General features: G+C 45.4%; 1 protein-coding gene across 5 annotated transcripts in view; it reads right to left on the reverse strand.

Annotated features, from left to right (window-relative positions):
- Positions 1 to 15,769, reverse strand: part of CFH (complement factor H) — a 66,468-nt gene that overhangs the window by 40,365 nt on the left and 10,334 nt on the right. For all 5 annotated transcript variants that reach the window (XM_081914808.1, XM_081914807.1, XM_081914806.1 and 2 more), the window contains exons 2-8: positions 15,320 to 15,511; positions 14,150 to 14,255; positions 12,916 to 12,992; positions 10,785 to 10,979; positions 8,353 to 8,523; positions 7,012 to 7,185; positions 5,724 to 5,924 (exon numbers count right to left, since the gene is read on the reverse strand). In XM_081914808.1, coding sequence (XP_081770934.1) covers positions 5,724 to 5,924; positions 7,012 to 7,185; positions 8,353 to 8,523; positions 10,785 to 10,979; positions 12,916 to 12,992; positions 14,150 to 14,255; positions 15,320 to 15,511 — 1,116 coding nt within the window. The remainder of the gene's footprint in view (positions 1 to 5,723; positions 5,925 to 7,011; positions 7,186 to 8,352; positions 8,524 to 10,784; positions 10,980 to 12,915; positions 12,993 to 14,149; positions 14,256 to 15,319; positions 15,512 to 15,769) is intronic.

A 15,769-nucleotide genomic window follows, 5' to 3' on the forward strand; every position in this document is an offset into this window, starting at 1 on the left:
GTCAATCACTAGTAGAATCCGAAAGTGGCTGCTTTCGGAAACGTTTCCAACATAAAAGCTCCTTAACGGAAACACGTCGTCTGGCCTCTCGGCGTGACAGTTTCCGTCGAGGTGTGGGTGTCCCTATAGGAGGTCCTGAGACCTCCCCACTGGTTTCGCTTGAAGCGTCTCTGAGCCATCCCTCCGACTCACTTTCCCTTGGAGTTCTTGCTCGCCCTCTACTGGTTCCCTCTTCCGCTGCTACTGCTCTCTCACCCTCAGTGAGCCTTTGCGCCTCCGGCGCTTTAGATGTCAGTTCCCTGACATCCACCTCCCCTCCAGGGCCCCCTTCACCCCCTCCCGTCTCCTCTCCTACTGGCGGTGAGGAGGTAAAACCCTTGAAAGAACCTCCCTCATCTTCCGACGTCGCGAACACTTCCTTCCACTTGTTGCTGTTCCTACTCTCTAGGTACTCTTCGTCATCAGAGTCCACTCCCTCTTCCAACTCCGACTCCGCGAACCCTTCCATTTCCTCTTCCTCATCGGTGGTGCCGAAATACTCCCTCCTAAACCTTGCTATCGGCTGAGGTTTCCTCGGGAACCTTTGATGGAACGTTTCTGTTAAAACCTCGTCATTGACTTCCTGCGCACTTACCCAGGTGTTTTCTGACTCCGGTTCCCCTTCCCACGCCACTAAATACTCCACCTGATTTCCCTTCCACCTGGAATCGAGGATTTCCGCTACATGGTTGCGGCGTTCCCTCTCTTCCAAGGCTGGTCCCCTGACGTGCTCCCCTTCACCTCCTCCCCTGTATGGTGACAGTAACGACCTGTGGAACACTGGGTGCAATTTCATGTGATTGGGTAATCGGAGTTTGAAAGCTACCGGGTTGACCTGCTAAATCACCTCAAAGGGTCCCAATCTTCTGGGCCTCAGTTTCTTACAACCCCCTTTGAACGGCAACCCTTGGGTTGACAACCACACTTGATCCCCCACCCTTATGGTTTCACCTTCCCTTCTGTTCTTGTCTGCCTGCTTCTTATATTGTGCCTTAGCCCTTTCTAAGTTGAGCTGGAGCTGCTGATGGATGGCTTCCATCTCTTCTACAAAATGTTCAGCCGCTGGGACGCTCCATCTCTCCCCTCCTTCCCCTGGAAATGCCCTGGGGTGACACCCGTAATTAGCCAAAAAGGGACTCATCCCTGTGGACACATTCTCCGCATTATTGTAGGCAAATTCTGCCAACGCCAACTTTTCGACCCAATCGTTCTCTCTGTCATTGACATAACACCTAAGATATTGTTGAAGAATGCCATTTGCCCTTTCCGCCTGCCCGTTGGTTTCAGGGTGCCGGGCAGTTGAAAAATTGACTTCCACGTGTAACAAGCTCATGAGCTTCCTCCAGAACCTGGAAGTAAATTGTTTGCCTCGATCTGAGATCACCCTCGAGGGAGCCCCGTGCAACCTAAAGATATGTTCCACAAACAACTTCGCCGTTTCTTCCGCTGTGACTGCATGTGAGCATGCTACAAAGTGGCACATCTTAGTTAACAGGTCTACTACTACCATGATGGCTGTTTTCCCCTTGGACCTTGGCAGATCCGTCATAAAATCTATTGATATCGCTTCCCAAGGCCGTTCTGGTGTGGGTAAAGGTTCTAATAACCCTGCCGGCGCCCTTCTTTCCCCTTTGGCTCGCTGACATTGGTCACACCCTCTTACATACTCCCTTACATCTTCCCTCACCTTAGGCCACCAAAATTCCCTGGTAACCAACCACATGGTCTTGTGTTGCCCAAAATGTCCCACCGTGGGGCTATCATGCAACTGCTTGAGTACTCTCCCCCTCAATTCACCTTCGGGTATATACAGTGCCCCTTTGTAATACAATGCCCCATTTCTTTCCTCAAAACCTCCGGGGCTCTCGCCCTCCCCCCTGAGACCTCTGAGCTTATCCTGGGCATATTCATCATTTTCCGTTTCCTCCACCAGTTCTCGTTGCCCCACCATCGCCGCCCCACACACCCAGCGGTCCTCCGGGATGACATGTCTCTCTTCGATCACCCCCTCCCCTTCCCAATATTCTGGTTTGCGTGAGAGCGCGTCCGCCCTGACGTTTTCTGGGCCTGGCACATAACAAATCTCAAAGTTAAATTTGGAGAATTCCTGTGCCCATCTCACTTGTCGTTGGTTGAGCACTCGAGCTGTTCTCCAATACTCTAAATTTTTGTGGTCGGTGCACACTTGCACCTTGTGTTGTGCCCCAATTAATAAATGTCTCCACCTCCGGAATGCTTCGTGAATGGCAAGTAGTTCCCTGTCATACACCGTGTAATTCCTCTCGGACTTATTCAGCTTCCGCGAGAAGAAGGCACACGGTCTCCACTCCGACGCACTCCTCCCCGGTTGAAGAAGGACCGCCCCTACCGCCCGGTCGGATGCATCTGTTTCCACTCTCATGGGTTTTCGTAAATCCACATGCAGAAGTTGTTCTTCCGAGGCGAAAGCCCTTTTCAGTTCTTCAAAGGCTCGATCCGCCTCTGCCGTCCAAACAAATTTCTTCTTGCTGCTGAGACAGTCGGTGATGGGCGCCGTCAAGTGGGCAAAGTTCTTGATGAACTTCCGATAAAAGTTCCCAAATCCCAAGAATCTTTGCACGTCCTTCTTGGTCTTCGGTGTCTTCCATTCCAGTACCGCTTGGACCTTGCCTGGATCCATGGCCAATCCCTTGTCTGACAAGCGGTACCCCAGGAATTCCACCTCCTTGGTATGAAACTGGCACTTCTCCAGTTTCACCCACAGCTGGTTGGCTTGCAGCCTGCCCAACACTTCTCGAACGTCCCTCACATGCTGTTCCTCATTTTCCGAATACACCAACACGTCGTCTAAAAAGGCCACACAATTCTTGTAGAGCAAAGGTCCCAGAACGTGGTTTATAAAAGCTTGAAAACACGCGGAGCCCCCTTGTAGACCGAAGGGCATAACGAGGTATTCAAAGGCTCCCAACGGGGTAAACATGGTGGTCTTCCATTCATCTCCCTTCCTTATGCGTATCAGATTGTACGCCCCCCGCAGGTCCAGTTTTGTAAAAATCTTTCCCTTCCTTACTCTGGTCAAAATGTCATCAATTCGGGGCATAGGGAAAGCCAGGGGCTCCGACACTGCATTGAGGGCCCTGAAGTCACACACCAGTCTCGGTTTGTCTGTGTTCTTTTTGTCCACAAAGAACACTGGGCTGCCCCCCACCGCTCGGGACTCTCTGATGAAACCTCGCTTCAAGTTTTTGTCAATGAACTCCCTCAGCTCCTGCATCTCCCTGTCTGACATGGCGTACAGCTTGCCTACTGGGAGTTGGGCCCCTGGGAGTAGGTTGATTTGACAGTCAAAGGGTCTATGCGGTGGCAGTTTGTCTGCTTCCCTTTCGCTGAATACGTTGCTCAGATCTGCGTATTGCGGGGGCACCTTCCCTTTGTCCATCACTTCCATCCCCGCTAGGGTGACTCTGTCTCCTCCCGAAACCTTCCCCTCCTTGCAGTGTTCTAGGCAATGCGCTGACCCAAAGGAGACCACCCTCTGATGCCAGCCCACTAGCGGATCGTGTAGCGCCAGCCAGCTCATCCCCAAAATGATGGGCGCTCCTCCCAGGATGGCCACATTAAACGCTATCTGTTCGGTGTGCCTTGCCACTCTCATTATCATCGGGACAGTCTGTTGGCTAACTTCTCCCCCCAACAGCTCTCTGCCGTCAATCGTAGTCACCTGCAAGGGGTTACTTAAAGGGATAGTCTGTATCTGGTGCTCAGCTGCAAACTCCTTACTCATGAAATTACAGGAGCTGCCTGAATCCAAAAGCGCCTTGACCTTTAGTGGGTGTCCGTTTGGCAGTTCTAGTAACACCTCTATCACTAAAGCGGGTCTGGGGGGTTCTGGCATGGGCACTTTCATTGCTCTTTGGCCTGGCTGCTGTGCCCCAACGGTGGCAGCCAGGCGTTGGCTTTTACTTGCTCCTTGCCTTCCTCTTCCTTTCCCCCAACAGCTCCTGCCATCCCTTGCCATTCCTTTCTTTGTGGGCAAACTCTGGCAAAGTGCCCTGGCTGTTGGCAGAGATAACATCTCTTGGCGCTCTTTCCCTCCTTTTTCCGCCCTTCACTGGGATTTGAAACTGCGCGCGCCCGCGCTGTTCCAACTTCCATCGGCTCTGCCGGCGGGAAAGGTGGCTCTGGAATGTCTGGAATGCGGAACTCCCTCCAACGGTCTCCTTTCCCTTCCCGCTTTTCCATAGCCCTCGCCTCCTGGCGCGCTCCTATGGCCAGCGCAGATTTGGTTAACTGGTCCATAGACTCCGCCCTGGGGCCCCGGGAAAGCTCATCTTTGACGGTTGAAGAAAGCCCCTCTTCGAAAAGCATTTGGATGGGCTCCGCCGATAGGTCCCACCCCAATTTGTGAATCAACATGGTAAATTCAGTCCAGTACTCACGGACAGATCTGCTTCCTTGCTGGCAAGCCATTAACTGCCTTCGCACCACCCCCTGCTCAATATCGCTGGAAAACATCAGGTCCATGGCACGAAAAAACTTCCTCGTGTCCTTTAAGATCTCATTATTCGCTGCCATCAGGGGTCTAACCCAATCTTTCGCCCCGGATTCGAGATGGCCAATCACATACGCCACTCGCGATTCCTCATCGGGGAAGTCATCAAACTGCAAGTTTAGAGCGTATTGCATCTCTGTTCTAAAGGCATGATAGTTCCTGGGATCCCCCCCGAATTTCTGCACCAATCCTGGTACCTTTCTGGCGAGCGGGGTGGTTTTCTCCTTTCCCTTTTCTGCATCCTGAGCCCTCCTCTCCTCAAGCCTCGCCGTTTGCAGCGCCAACTGGATCTCCAACGCCCTGTACCTTTCTTCCAGGCTTGGACCTCCTCCAGCTGCTCCTGCTTCCCCGGTTCCGGCTGGATTGCTCATGATGCTTCTCCCTGCACAAGCTGGCTTTCGGAGACTTTCGGATTGCTGTGATGGGACGATGAGCTGCTTGTGCGTAAAATGCAAGTCCCTCAGAGTTTGATCAGGCTTTCAAACCTCTGCCTGTGACGGAGCCCCTCCAGCATGGCTGCGTCAATCACTAGTAGAATCCGAAAGTGGCTGCTTTCGGAAACGTTTCCAACATAAAAGCTCCTTAACGGAAACACGTCGTCTGGCCTCTCGGCGTGACAGTTTCCGTCGAGGTGTGGGTGTCCCTATAGGAGGTCCTGAGACCTCCCCACTGGTTTCGCTTGAAGCGTCTCTGAGCCATCCCTCCGACTCACTTTCCCTTGGAGTTCTTGCTCGCCCTCTACTGGTTCCCTCTTCCGCTGCTACTGCTCTCTCACCCTCAGTGAGCCTTTGCGCCTCCGGCGCTTTAGATGTCAGTTCCCTGACACCACCCATACGTCCATAGCCACCTGCCCAAAGGCCAAGATCTTCCACTGATATCAGGGGGTGGTGCTCACACAGAAAGCCTTTCCATCAGCCCCCCCCCCACATATTGAACACAATCGCCAATACCAAATGGGTCAACCTGGTACTCAGCTTATTATATTTTTAGTGCCATATGAAGACATTTTTATATTAAATTTTAAAGTTTTCCACTCTGACTACTCACTGTTTAACCAAGTTACACATTTTCCTTCCACATCTTTCGGAAGAGGCATATTTTGTCGTTTCCATTTCTCATCAAAGTTGAGAATACAAGGGAAATGTTAACTTACTGAAGCATTTTGGTTCTGGACTCCAGCCTAATTTGGTGCATGAACTTCTACCCCAATCTTCTTTATTTCTTGGTAGAAAACCATAACTGCAACTATAGTCAACTGTTTGTCCCACCCTTCTTGGAAAATAGTAGTCTTTCCAGCGTTCGTAGGAATCAGATAGTTGTCCATTCTCAATCCGAATATAGTCACAGTTCTTTGCTTTGGAGAAGATGAGAAAAAGGTTAAGCCAAACATAAATAAACAGGATGTTCCACTTGCTATTTTCCTTGGCTGGCTGGTTTAATGGGAGGATGCACATTTGGCTCAAGTGTATCAGTGTCTGAATATTATCTGGGTTTCCCTCTTTGGTCTGTGTATGAAAACAGAAATGGATGACTGTGGCAGAAGATGCAGGTGGTCCCCAGACCCACGTTTGCTGCCAGGAACAGTCAGAGCTGAGGAAGGACAGTTTGCTGGGGCTTGAAGACCACAGTCTTCTCCAGCCCAGAGATAAGCTTTTGACCCTTAGAACAAGGACATAGGGTAATAGTGCGGGGAACTCCGATATTTTAGCAAGCATTGAAATCAAATATTTGCAAAAAGCTCGAGCCTATGCAGACATTCAGTCAGATGTGCCTGCATCCCTATTTCTGTATATCTGAAGGCGCGTCTCCACCCTCATCGTCCAGCCCGGACACTGAGATCCAGTGCCAAGGGCCTTCTGGCGGTTCCCTCATCGTGAGAAGTGAGGTTACAGGGAACCAGACAGAGGGCCTTCTCGGTAGTGGCACCCACCGTGTGGAACACCCTCCCTTCAGATGTGAAGGAAATAAGTAGCAATCCTATCTTTAAAAGACATCTGAAGGCAGCCCTGTTCAGGGAAGTTTTAAATATTTAATGCTTTATTGTTTTTAATACTTGATTGGGAGCTGCCCAGAGTGGCTGGGGAAACTCAGCCAGATGGGCGGGGTGTAAATAATAAATTATTATCATTATTATTATTTTGTCCGATATATTTGTGAATGACGGCAATAAAACTTTGTACTTGGGAACAACATTTCAGTGGGCAAAAATCTGAGCCCTTACTCTGACTGTGAATAACCCAGCCTCCGTCCAAGGGACCCCATGTGCCTCCATGCACAGCCCCTCACCTCCAGTAATAGAGCAATAGGTAGAGGTTCTTGGCTCTTCCTTCACACACACCTCAACTATCATCGTGATGGGCATATAATTCATAAACTACAAAGTTGGATGCATTGAATGCTAGTTGTTCGTGTTTTGAAACTGCAAAGAGAAAGCTACTTACGAATACATATCGGAGGAGGAGACCACCCCGTCTCTGTACACATGGAAGGGGATTGGCGGTTCTGAAGCTGATAGCCAGGCTCACATTGTGTTTCGATTGTGTCTTGATAGTCATAGTGACTCTGCTTAGGATGGAAGTCGCCATTTTCTACTTGGGGTGGGGAGCAGACAATTTCTATGGAGGAATACAAGGAGGACACTTGGTCAACAACAGATCAAGCAACAAACTCTTTCCCTGGCTAGATATAATTCAGTACATCAGTATGAGAACGTATTTATTATTTGTTAAAAACAAACAAAGTGATTTATGAAATATTAATAAATTTTTCAATAAGATAGAAAAGCAATAATTTCAAAGACCAAAGTCTTAATAAGGAAAGGGGGAAATTTATATCTTAAAAACCATTGTAAACACCTAAAATTGTTAGTCAGGTTGGAATAACACTTGCAGTTTAATGGTGAATTTTGGACATAATGGAGATGCAAAAGATCTGGATTATTATAAAAGATGCAGGAGGAAAGGACTAACAATAGGACCCACAACGGGGTTGAGGGAAGTCCAGGAGATTCTATGGAATCTTGTTTCTATATTGTATGTTGATATGTTATTGTAAAATTTAATTTGAAAAACCCAAATAAATTTACAAAAAAAGAAAGTAAACAATAATAATAATTTTAAACTTTCAAAAAGATAAAATAACAGTAGAATAAGAACAGATTAAAAATCACATCTAAACACCTTAGCAAAAGATTGCAAAACCAGAATCAGCGGAACTTGCTAAAGAAAATTTACTTGATTAGCAATATGTATTTTGTTGAAAAGGAACAAAAGTTGAAAAGGAACAAAAGCACATGTATTCTGTTCTTGGATCACCGAATTATTAGTCCCTTTAAAATAATATAGGCACAGTGCTGCAACATGCCACTGCCATTCTAGATGTTCCTCTCTTCCCTTGCTGCTGTCATAAACCTCTGGATTATTGGGTGGTATATTATTATTATTATTATTATTATTATTATTATTATTATTATTAGGTGCCTTTCCGGACACCACTGTAGAAGCATTCCCTCCTATATGCAAGATGTAAGTGAGGAATAAATAAATACTGGTATAAAACACAAAATGGCATAGTTTTAAAGGTGTAAAAATCATTGTCCCGATTCACCAAGGACAACCTTCTGATCTATTTTAAATCATCTAATCCAATCCACTTGACTAAAATTGCAGTCTTGTGCACAATTCCCTGAGAGATCTGTGCAACAGAATGGGCTTACTTCAAAGTAAGCCTGCACAGGGTTACACTGAAACGACGACAGCTCTAGGAACTGGAAACATACGAACCTATGCACGCAAGTCTTGAACTCCACCCATTCCGAGTGCATGTAGCATCCGATCTATCAGCATGCTTGTACCCATTAGAACATGAGAAGTGCACTCGGTCCCCCTCTTTGTAAAGTTTCTTTGGGTTTAGTATATATCCATGATCGATGTTTTCTTCTTGGCAAGTAATTTCTATCGCAAAATACAAACAAAATTTCTGTATTAGGAAATGAGGTGTTAACTTGTAACAAAAAGAGATGTAATGCAATGTTTCTAAAAAGTTTCTTCCATGAACCATTCACTGTATTCCCATTTCTAAGGTGCCAGAACTCAGAAGGAGTCACATAATCACGCGCGAGAGCAGGATAAATGCAGAACTGAAGTCATTATTCTCATTCAGGAGTGAACTAAATTCAAGTCCAGTGACATAAAATATTCTCAACAGCTTCCATATGTTTCCTAGGTGTTGAAAGAATCTTTAGGAATCACAGTGACACACCACTTTTTTCTCTTTTAACAACCTTTCCTAGCAGCTTAAATATGAATCGATCCTATCAATATTTGAAGGTGAATCTGTATTTGAACATGAATGTTATTTGCCTTCGCAAAACAATTCAGAAACCAAAACACAGACATCCTTCAAAATTCTCACTGCACTGAATTTTGCAATGCAGTTCTCTGGCCAACTGATGTGTAGAAAGGTGCATATGCTAGGGTACTGTGTGGATTAAAATACATACATATTTGGAAAATAGCATACAAAAATGCATTATGTAGAGGGAAATGGCTTTGCAAAAATGTGTATATTAGGCAAACTGCCATACAATGTTAGCCAACATTTGCTGACAATTTGTCACTATGTGTGTGTGTGTGTGTGTGTGTGTGTGTGTGTGTATTCTCTGTTGGGAAAGATGGAGGGCACAAGGAGAAGGGGACGACAGAGGACGAGATGGTTGGATAGTGTTCTCAAAGCTACCAGCATGAGTTTGACCAAACTGCGGGAGGCAGTGGAAGACAGGAGTGACTGGCGTGCTCTGGTCCATGGGGTCACGAAGAGTCGGACACGACTAAACGACTAAATAACAACACTCATCTCTTACTTTTTCACTCAGCACCAATGGCTGAGAACAATGTGCTCAAGCAGCTGTGACAGGAAGCTTAAAATACCCTACCTCTTTTTTGTAGATGGCTTGTCTGTTGTGTCAAGTAACATCCCCCCACCTTTTAAGGAAATAAAGCATTTAAGAGTGCCCCCATTGTTCAATCTTCATTCAGTCTTTATGGGACCTCATCAAAATTGCTCCAGCCCGGTTCAGCTTTCCCCTCACCTTTTTCTCTACCTTTTACCCTTGCCTCTCCTCCATCTTTGTCATTTACTTCCATTCTACTCAGGTACCTAGAGAGGACAGGAAGCCTCACACCTCCCCTTTAAAGCTATTTTTCAATGAACTGAGAAGGTCCAGGAGAATCCAAGGTGCTTGCTTTGGAAACCACACCATGTCAGGCTCAAAGGAACCTATGCATGTACAAAATCCTTTTAATTTACATGTCAGGGTTGTTCCATTAAATCTAGGTCTCTATTACAGTGTGCCAGATTCCTAGCAACCTCTTCTTGCTTTATAACATGACAGTAGCTTTCCCCACCTCCCTCTCTTTCGCTCCAGGCTCCACTCTATGGTCATAGTTATAGGCAGTTGCACACTTGCTTATTGTTCTGTGATAAATATGTATAAGCCTCGGTTTTGTACCTCTACTGCCAATCTCCCCCTGTAACTGTAAAGAAGAAAGTGTCCCCATGGTGAACCATCTTCTGACCCCCAAGTATCACAAGACATGCTTCCATTGATGGCACGTGTACATATGAACATCACATGTGATAAGGGACACATGTTAACACACCATCAATGAATTCAAAGACTCATTAAATCATTGATTTACTTAGGTAAAGCTAAGGGCAACTGCAGACCCTATTTCCCAGGGATGTTCCTATTTCCCAGGGATGCCCCTGATTTAGAGAAGCCATCTTGGTTTCTGATTTGATCCTGGAATGTCCCACTTTTCCTTAGGATGTCCTTATTTTCATCAGAGAAATGTTGGAGGGTATGGAGTTATCTGACCCCCCAAGCCATCTTTAGCTAATCCTGTATAGTTTTTAAAATGTTATTGTGTTTTTATATATGTTGGAAGCTGCCCAGGGTGTCTGGGGCAACCCAATAAGATATGTGGGGTATAAATAGTAAAATTAACATTATGAAACGGAACATCCCTATTTTTATCAGAGAAATGTTGGAGGGTATGGAATTGATGGATCTAATTTTAAATGAACAGCCCTATTATTTTATACAAACTCTCTGGTGATAATTTTTGGCATGCAAAAGGGGCTTTAAGCACTGAGCTTTTATATATCTTCTGCTACTTTTGATTGTTCGTTTTATCCCCTCCTCTCAACTAACCTACACATCTTGGTACATCGTCACTCCAGTTTCCATGAGCTGTGCAAAAGATTTGTTCAGATCCCTGGATTTTGAAACTTCCGGAGCATTCAAATCGTAACACTTGGCCAAACAGAAATTCCTGGTCTAAGTCTTGTACTCCAGTCATAAGGATTCTTCCATTTTCTGGTGCTTTTACTGGGAAACACTTCGTCACTATAAAACAAATAACAACGTCATGCAAAGTTTAGCAATATATTTTTTGAAGGTGATCAAGAAAAACAGTAGCAAATGAGTAGCATAATTACTACAACCATAATACAGTTGTACCTTGGAAGTCAAATGGGATCCATTCCGGAAGGCCATTCAACTTCCAAAACATTCAAAAACCAAATTGCAGCTTCTGATTGGCTGCAGAAAGTTCCTGCCCCAATCAGAAGCCCCGGAAGCCCCGTCAGACATTCAGGTTCCAAAAGAACGTTCGCAAACTGGAACAAACACTTCCGGGTTTGTGGTGTTCAGAAGTGTTCCAGGGCATTTGGGATCCAAGGTACGAATGTACTCAACAGAAGACATTCAAGTGTACTATTTATCAGCTGAAGAGGAATGCAGAAAATGCAATTCCCCCATCATTTTCTGATTATTTCCATCTGTCTCTCTCCACTGTGTTGGGAGAGGCATCTACCCCTTGGCACACAGGGAACAGGAAGCCTGGCCCAGACTGAATTATTGAGCAGATCTATCAAAATTAAACCTGGCTGTGTGTGGATTTAATACACACAAGATTGTCTGTTCAGTTTTTCTTATCTTTGCCATTGGCCATAACATACAGTCTATAGCCTAAAGCGTTGGCTATCACAGCAGCCAAACATTCCTTTTAAAACCAGTAAATCTTCAATATCTACAGTATGAATCGCTAGCTATATCAATGTTTCCATTAGCAAAGAAGAAACTATTCCTCCACAAAAAAGTAGACCAATATTAATAGCTTCTCACAATTTGAGAATGGGACACAGGGGTGACTGTGCTGTTTTGTGATATATGGTTTATTTACACATACATAGAACCTTAGTCTATGATGGAGGGATTCACAGCATCAACACCCAAAGGGGTCTTGCGTCTCCCATAGACACAACTTTGGATTCAAACAGGCATCAAATATTGTGCTCTCCATCCTGCTCTTCTGCTTCTTCATCACATAACACCTAACTCTAACCTTTCTAACCTAAGCTCTGTGGCTTTATCTTTTGAGGGAGAGGCCCCAACCATTTGCCATCTCACAATGAGTTCCTTTGACCTTTGTTGTCGTAATGGCCCATCTCAGCACAGGAGGCTAGCTGAATTTAACTAGCTTTGAACACTTGCTGATTCCAGGGGATTAGAAGAGTCTAGCATACAGCCTAATACACATGGCTCTGGAACCCAGTTTTAACATCCCAAGCCTTCATTGAATTCTAACACTTGCTCAGCCTGGAGATTATGGTGGTCTGGCACCAACAAACTTATAACACTATGGAATCCTGGGAGCTGTGTGAACAAAAGAGAAATGCTTCTTGCTCCAAGTAAAACAATTAAAGGACAAAGGCTCAGATTCAGTCCCCCTACACACCTAGAAAGAACATCCAGATATACACAGAGGGTTGCAGCACCCTGGAAAGCTCCTCTGAGTTCCCCAGCCTTCAAAACAAAGGAGAAAGGGAATAAAAGAATTGGTGGAAGCTACCTTATAGAACGGGGACGTGGGTGGTGCTGTGGGTTAAACCACAGAGCCTAGGACTTGCTGATCAGAAGGTTGGCAGTTTGAATCTCCGCGACGGGGTGAGCTCCCGTTGCTCGGTCCCTGCTCCTGCCCACCTAGCAGTTCGAAAGCACGTCAAAGTGCAAGTAGATAAATAGGTACCGCTCCAGCGGGAAGGTAAATGGCGTTTCCGTGCAGTGCTCTGGTTCGCCATAAGTGGCTTAGTCATGCTGGCCACATGACCCGGAAGCTGTACGCCGGCTCCCTCTGCCAATAAAGTGAGATGAGCGCCGCAACCCCAGAGTCGGTCACGACTGGACCTAATGGTCAGGGGTCCCTTTACCTTTTTAACCTTATAGAACCTTAGACAATTCCGATGTACTCTGAATTTCAGATCTCTGAAGGTCCACTTACCTTCACAATGAGGGACATCATTGCTCCATCCATCTGCACGGCAATCACGGTAATTTGTATGACTGAGCATCTTGTACCTGGAAGATTTTTTTAAAAAATAAGCTGATTTTTTTTAAAACTATAGAATTACATGAGTGGATCAGTTTCTGTAATAGTACTTCGAAACATGATGAGGCTTTTGAAAAAGAAAGAACATTTTCTAGTTGTTTCTAGGGATGACACGAATATTCAGGAACAGCTGTAGCTTGCACACCAGGCAAAGTTGACAAAACTAATTTGCAGCCACTTGTTTTCTTCTGACTGACATACTTTGCGGTGAAATGGGTGCCTTAGCCCAAGAGCAGTCAGGCACCCAAGTACAAAGACTCTCCTCCCTGAAAGAGAGGGGAGTGGTTGTGGACGGGAGCCCGAACACCGCTCCTGCAGGGGGCGTTGCCCCTGCCTCCAGCTCACCTGGCTGGCACTCACCCCCCCCCGGTGGCCGTCCAACCAGGTGCCATGGGGGGGGGGGCATGTCCAGCAGCCTTTATGCTGCAGTGCCAGCCTTTTCCCCGGCCTCATTTCTCTTTGTCGTCCTGTGCGAGTCACGTGGAGCTAACTTTGAAGCAGACTTCTGAGAAAGGGAAGTCTTGCCCTTTAATTACTCCTTTGCTTTACCTTTATTTTTGCATTACTCTTTACCTTTGCTTTACCCCCCCTTACTTTTACCTTTCTCCTTTACTTTAATTCCCCCCTTACTACCCCTTACTTCGTTACTTTAATTGCCCCCATACTCCTTTATTTTAATCCCCCCCTTACTCCTTTACTTTAATTCCCTCCTTGCTCTTTGGCGAGTTGTTGCTTTAATCCTGCCTGGATATCCTGTGTGATTGAGGCTGCTCTTGCTGGCAACATCTTAAAAAACAAAAAACAAAAATGAACCCCTGGTGAATAAACCCACTTGTTTCGCGATCCAATGCCTAAGCCAATATCTTTTCATTGCTGTAATCAATAAAGTTGTGGCCTTTTCTAGCCCATTAACCTTATATCACGTGTCCCTGTGTCTTCATTTTACTTCGCGGGGGTCGGGTCCTCGAACCACAACCACCCATTTAAGAAGATAATATACAGCTGATGTTCTATTTTTAATTAAAAAAATGAGTTTTTTTAAATCAGTAGAGTTTTTAATCATAAAGCACCTGCTCTTAAAATAATACCATGATTAAATATCTGAAGGAGGGGGGGGGTAACTTACCCATCATCACATCGATACACAACACGAGCACCAAAGACAAATTCATTTTCATTAACAATATCAAAAGAGCCAGACTGAATATCTCCAGGATGTCCGCATGGCTTTTCTGGAAATTAAAAAAAGTGAAATGTAATGCATTATAACACTTCTGGTTAGAAAAACATGGCATTTGAGAACCATGCAATGTTAGGAGGAATATATGAGGTTGTGAAGAATAGCCTTGCATCTCCTTGTCTCTCCATGAAGAAATAGAAGACATGCAACATCGCTGAGCTCAAAATTCCCCCACTCCTGCTCTGATTCACCAGGTGCCTCCTGTAGAAAAATTGGGGTGGAAGTCTTAAGTTCTTTTAGAAGTCATAACCAGGGAGATACGGAGCTGTTTGTGGTGGCAAACAACTTTTCTTCATAACATTGTATTTGGCCCTCAGCTTCCGTGTGTGTCCGTGTTTGTGTGTGCAATGATTCTTCAACATCAACTTTGTTGGACTGGTCATGTTGTGCAGATACCTGAATCTCATCTTCCAAAGCAACTACTCTATTCCAAACTTAGAAATGGAAAGCGTAATGCTGGTGGTCAACAAAAGACGTTCAAAGACTCTCTCAAGGCAAATCTTAAAAAATGTAGTATAAACACCGACAGCTGGGAAACACTGGCTGGCAAGCGCTCCAATTGGAGAACAGCCTTTCCCAAAGGTGTCATTGGCTTTGAAGACACTCAAACTTAGGACGAAAGAGTGAAACGCACTAAGAGGAAGGCACGCTTGGCAAACCCTCACTGTGATCAACTCCCACCCAGAAACCTATGTCCCCACTGTGGAAGAACATGTGGACCCAGAATTTATGGAAGACAATCTTACTTGGCTATGAGTGATCACCAAAGGAGAAGGAGAAGAGAAGTAGTGTAGGCAGTATTCAGCTTTCAGTTAAAAAGGAAAATGATAATATTTCTCCACCTCTCTGAGTGGAAACAAATAATGGAATCCAAATGTCAAATAAAAAAAAAGAGATAGTGCCTACAAACTGAACTAGAACCTTGTGGTCTCTGTTAGAATGCTAAAAAAAAATATGAGTCATCCCAATGATTATCACAAAGAGGAAAAAATTAACTGCTCAAAATATTTCAATTGCCTGTGATTCTGAATTCTGCAAAGTTGTGCTTTTACTTACTTCTGCATTCTACATGTGGTACAGATTGCACCCATTCTCCATCATTGCACTGAAATCTAAGGCGCCCAAGTTTTATATATCCAGGCCGGCAGTTGTAGATTACTTCTTCCCCATGGGAATAGGATGGTTTGCCTGGTAATTTTGCAAGTTCTTCACGGTCTCTTCTTGGCGGTGGTCCACAGTCATTTCCACCTAGATACAAGTGATGGGGGGGGGGGAAGCATCAATCAAGCATGACTTCCAGGTCCTGTACACTAACATTTAAAGTATCTGAAGAAAAAAGAGCAAGAACTGAGGATTCCAATGAATAAAGCAATGAAAACGCTGGCTTCGTAACTGTGATTGCTACCTAACCTCCCTTCATTGTACTATAAGTCAGGTTTGAACAGAAAGTATGTTGCTGTCCATCAGTGGAAAGTGTTCAGAATACCCCGTTGCTGGGATTCTCAC

Source organism: Podarcis melisellensis, assembly GCF_964234715.1.
Source record: "Podarcis melisellensis genome assembly, chromosome: 6".
Lineage (NCBI taxonomy): Eukaryota > Metazoa > Chordata > Lepidosauria > Squamata > Lacertidae > Podarcis > Podarcis melisellensis.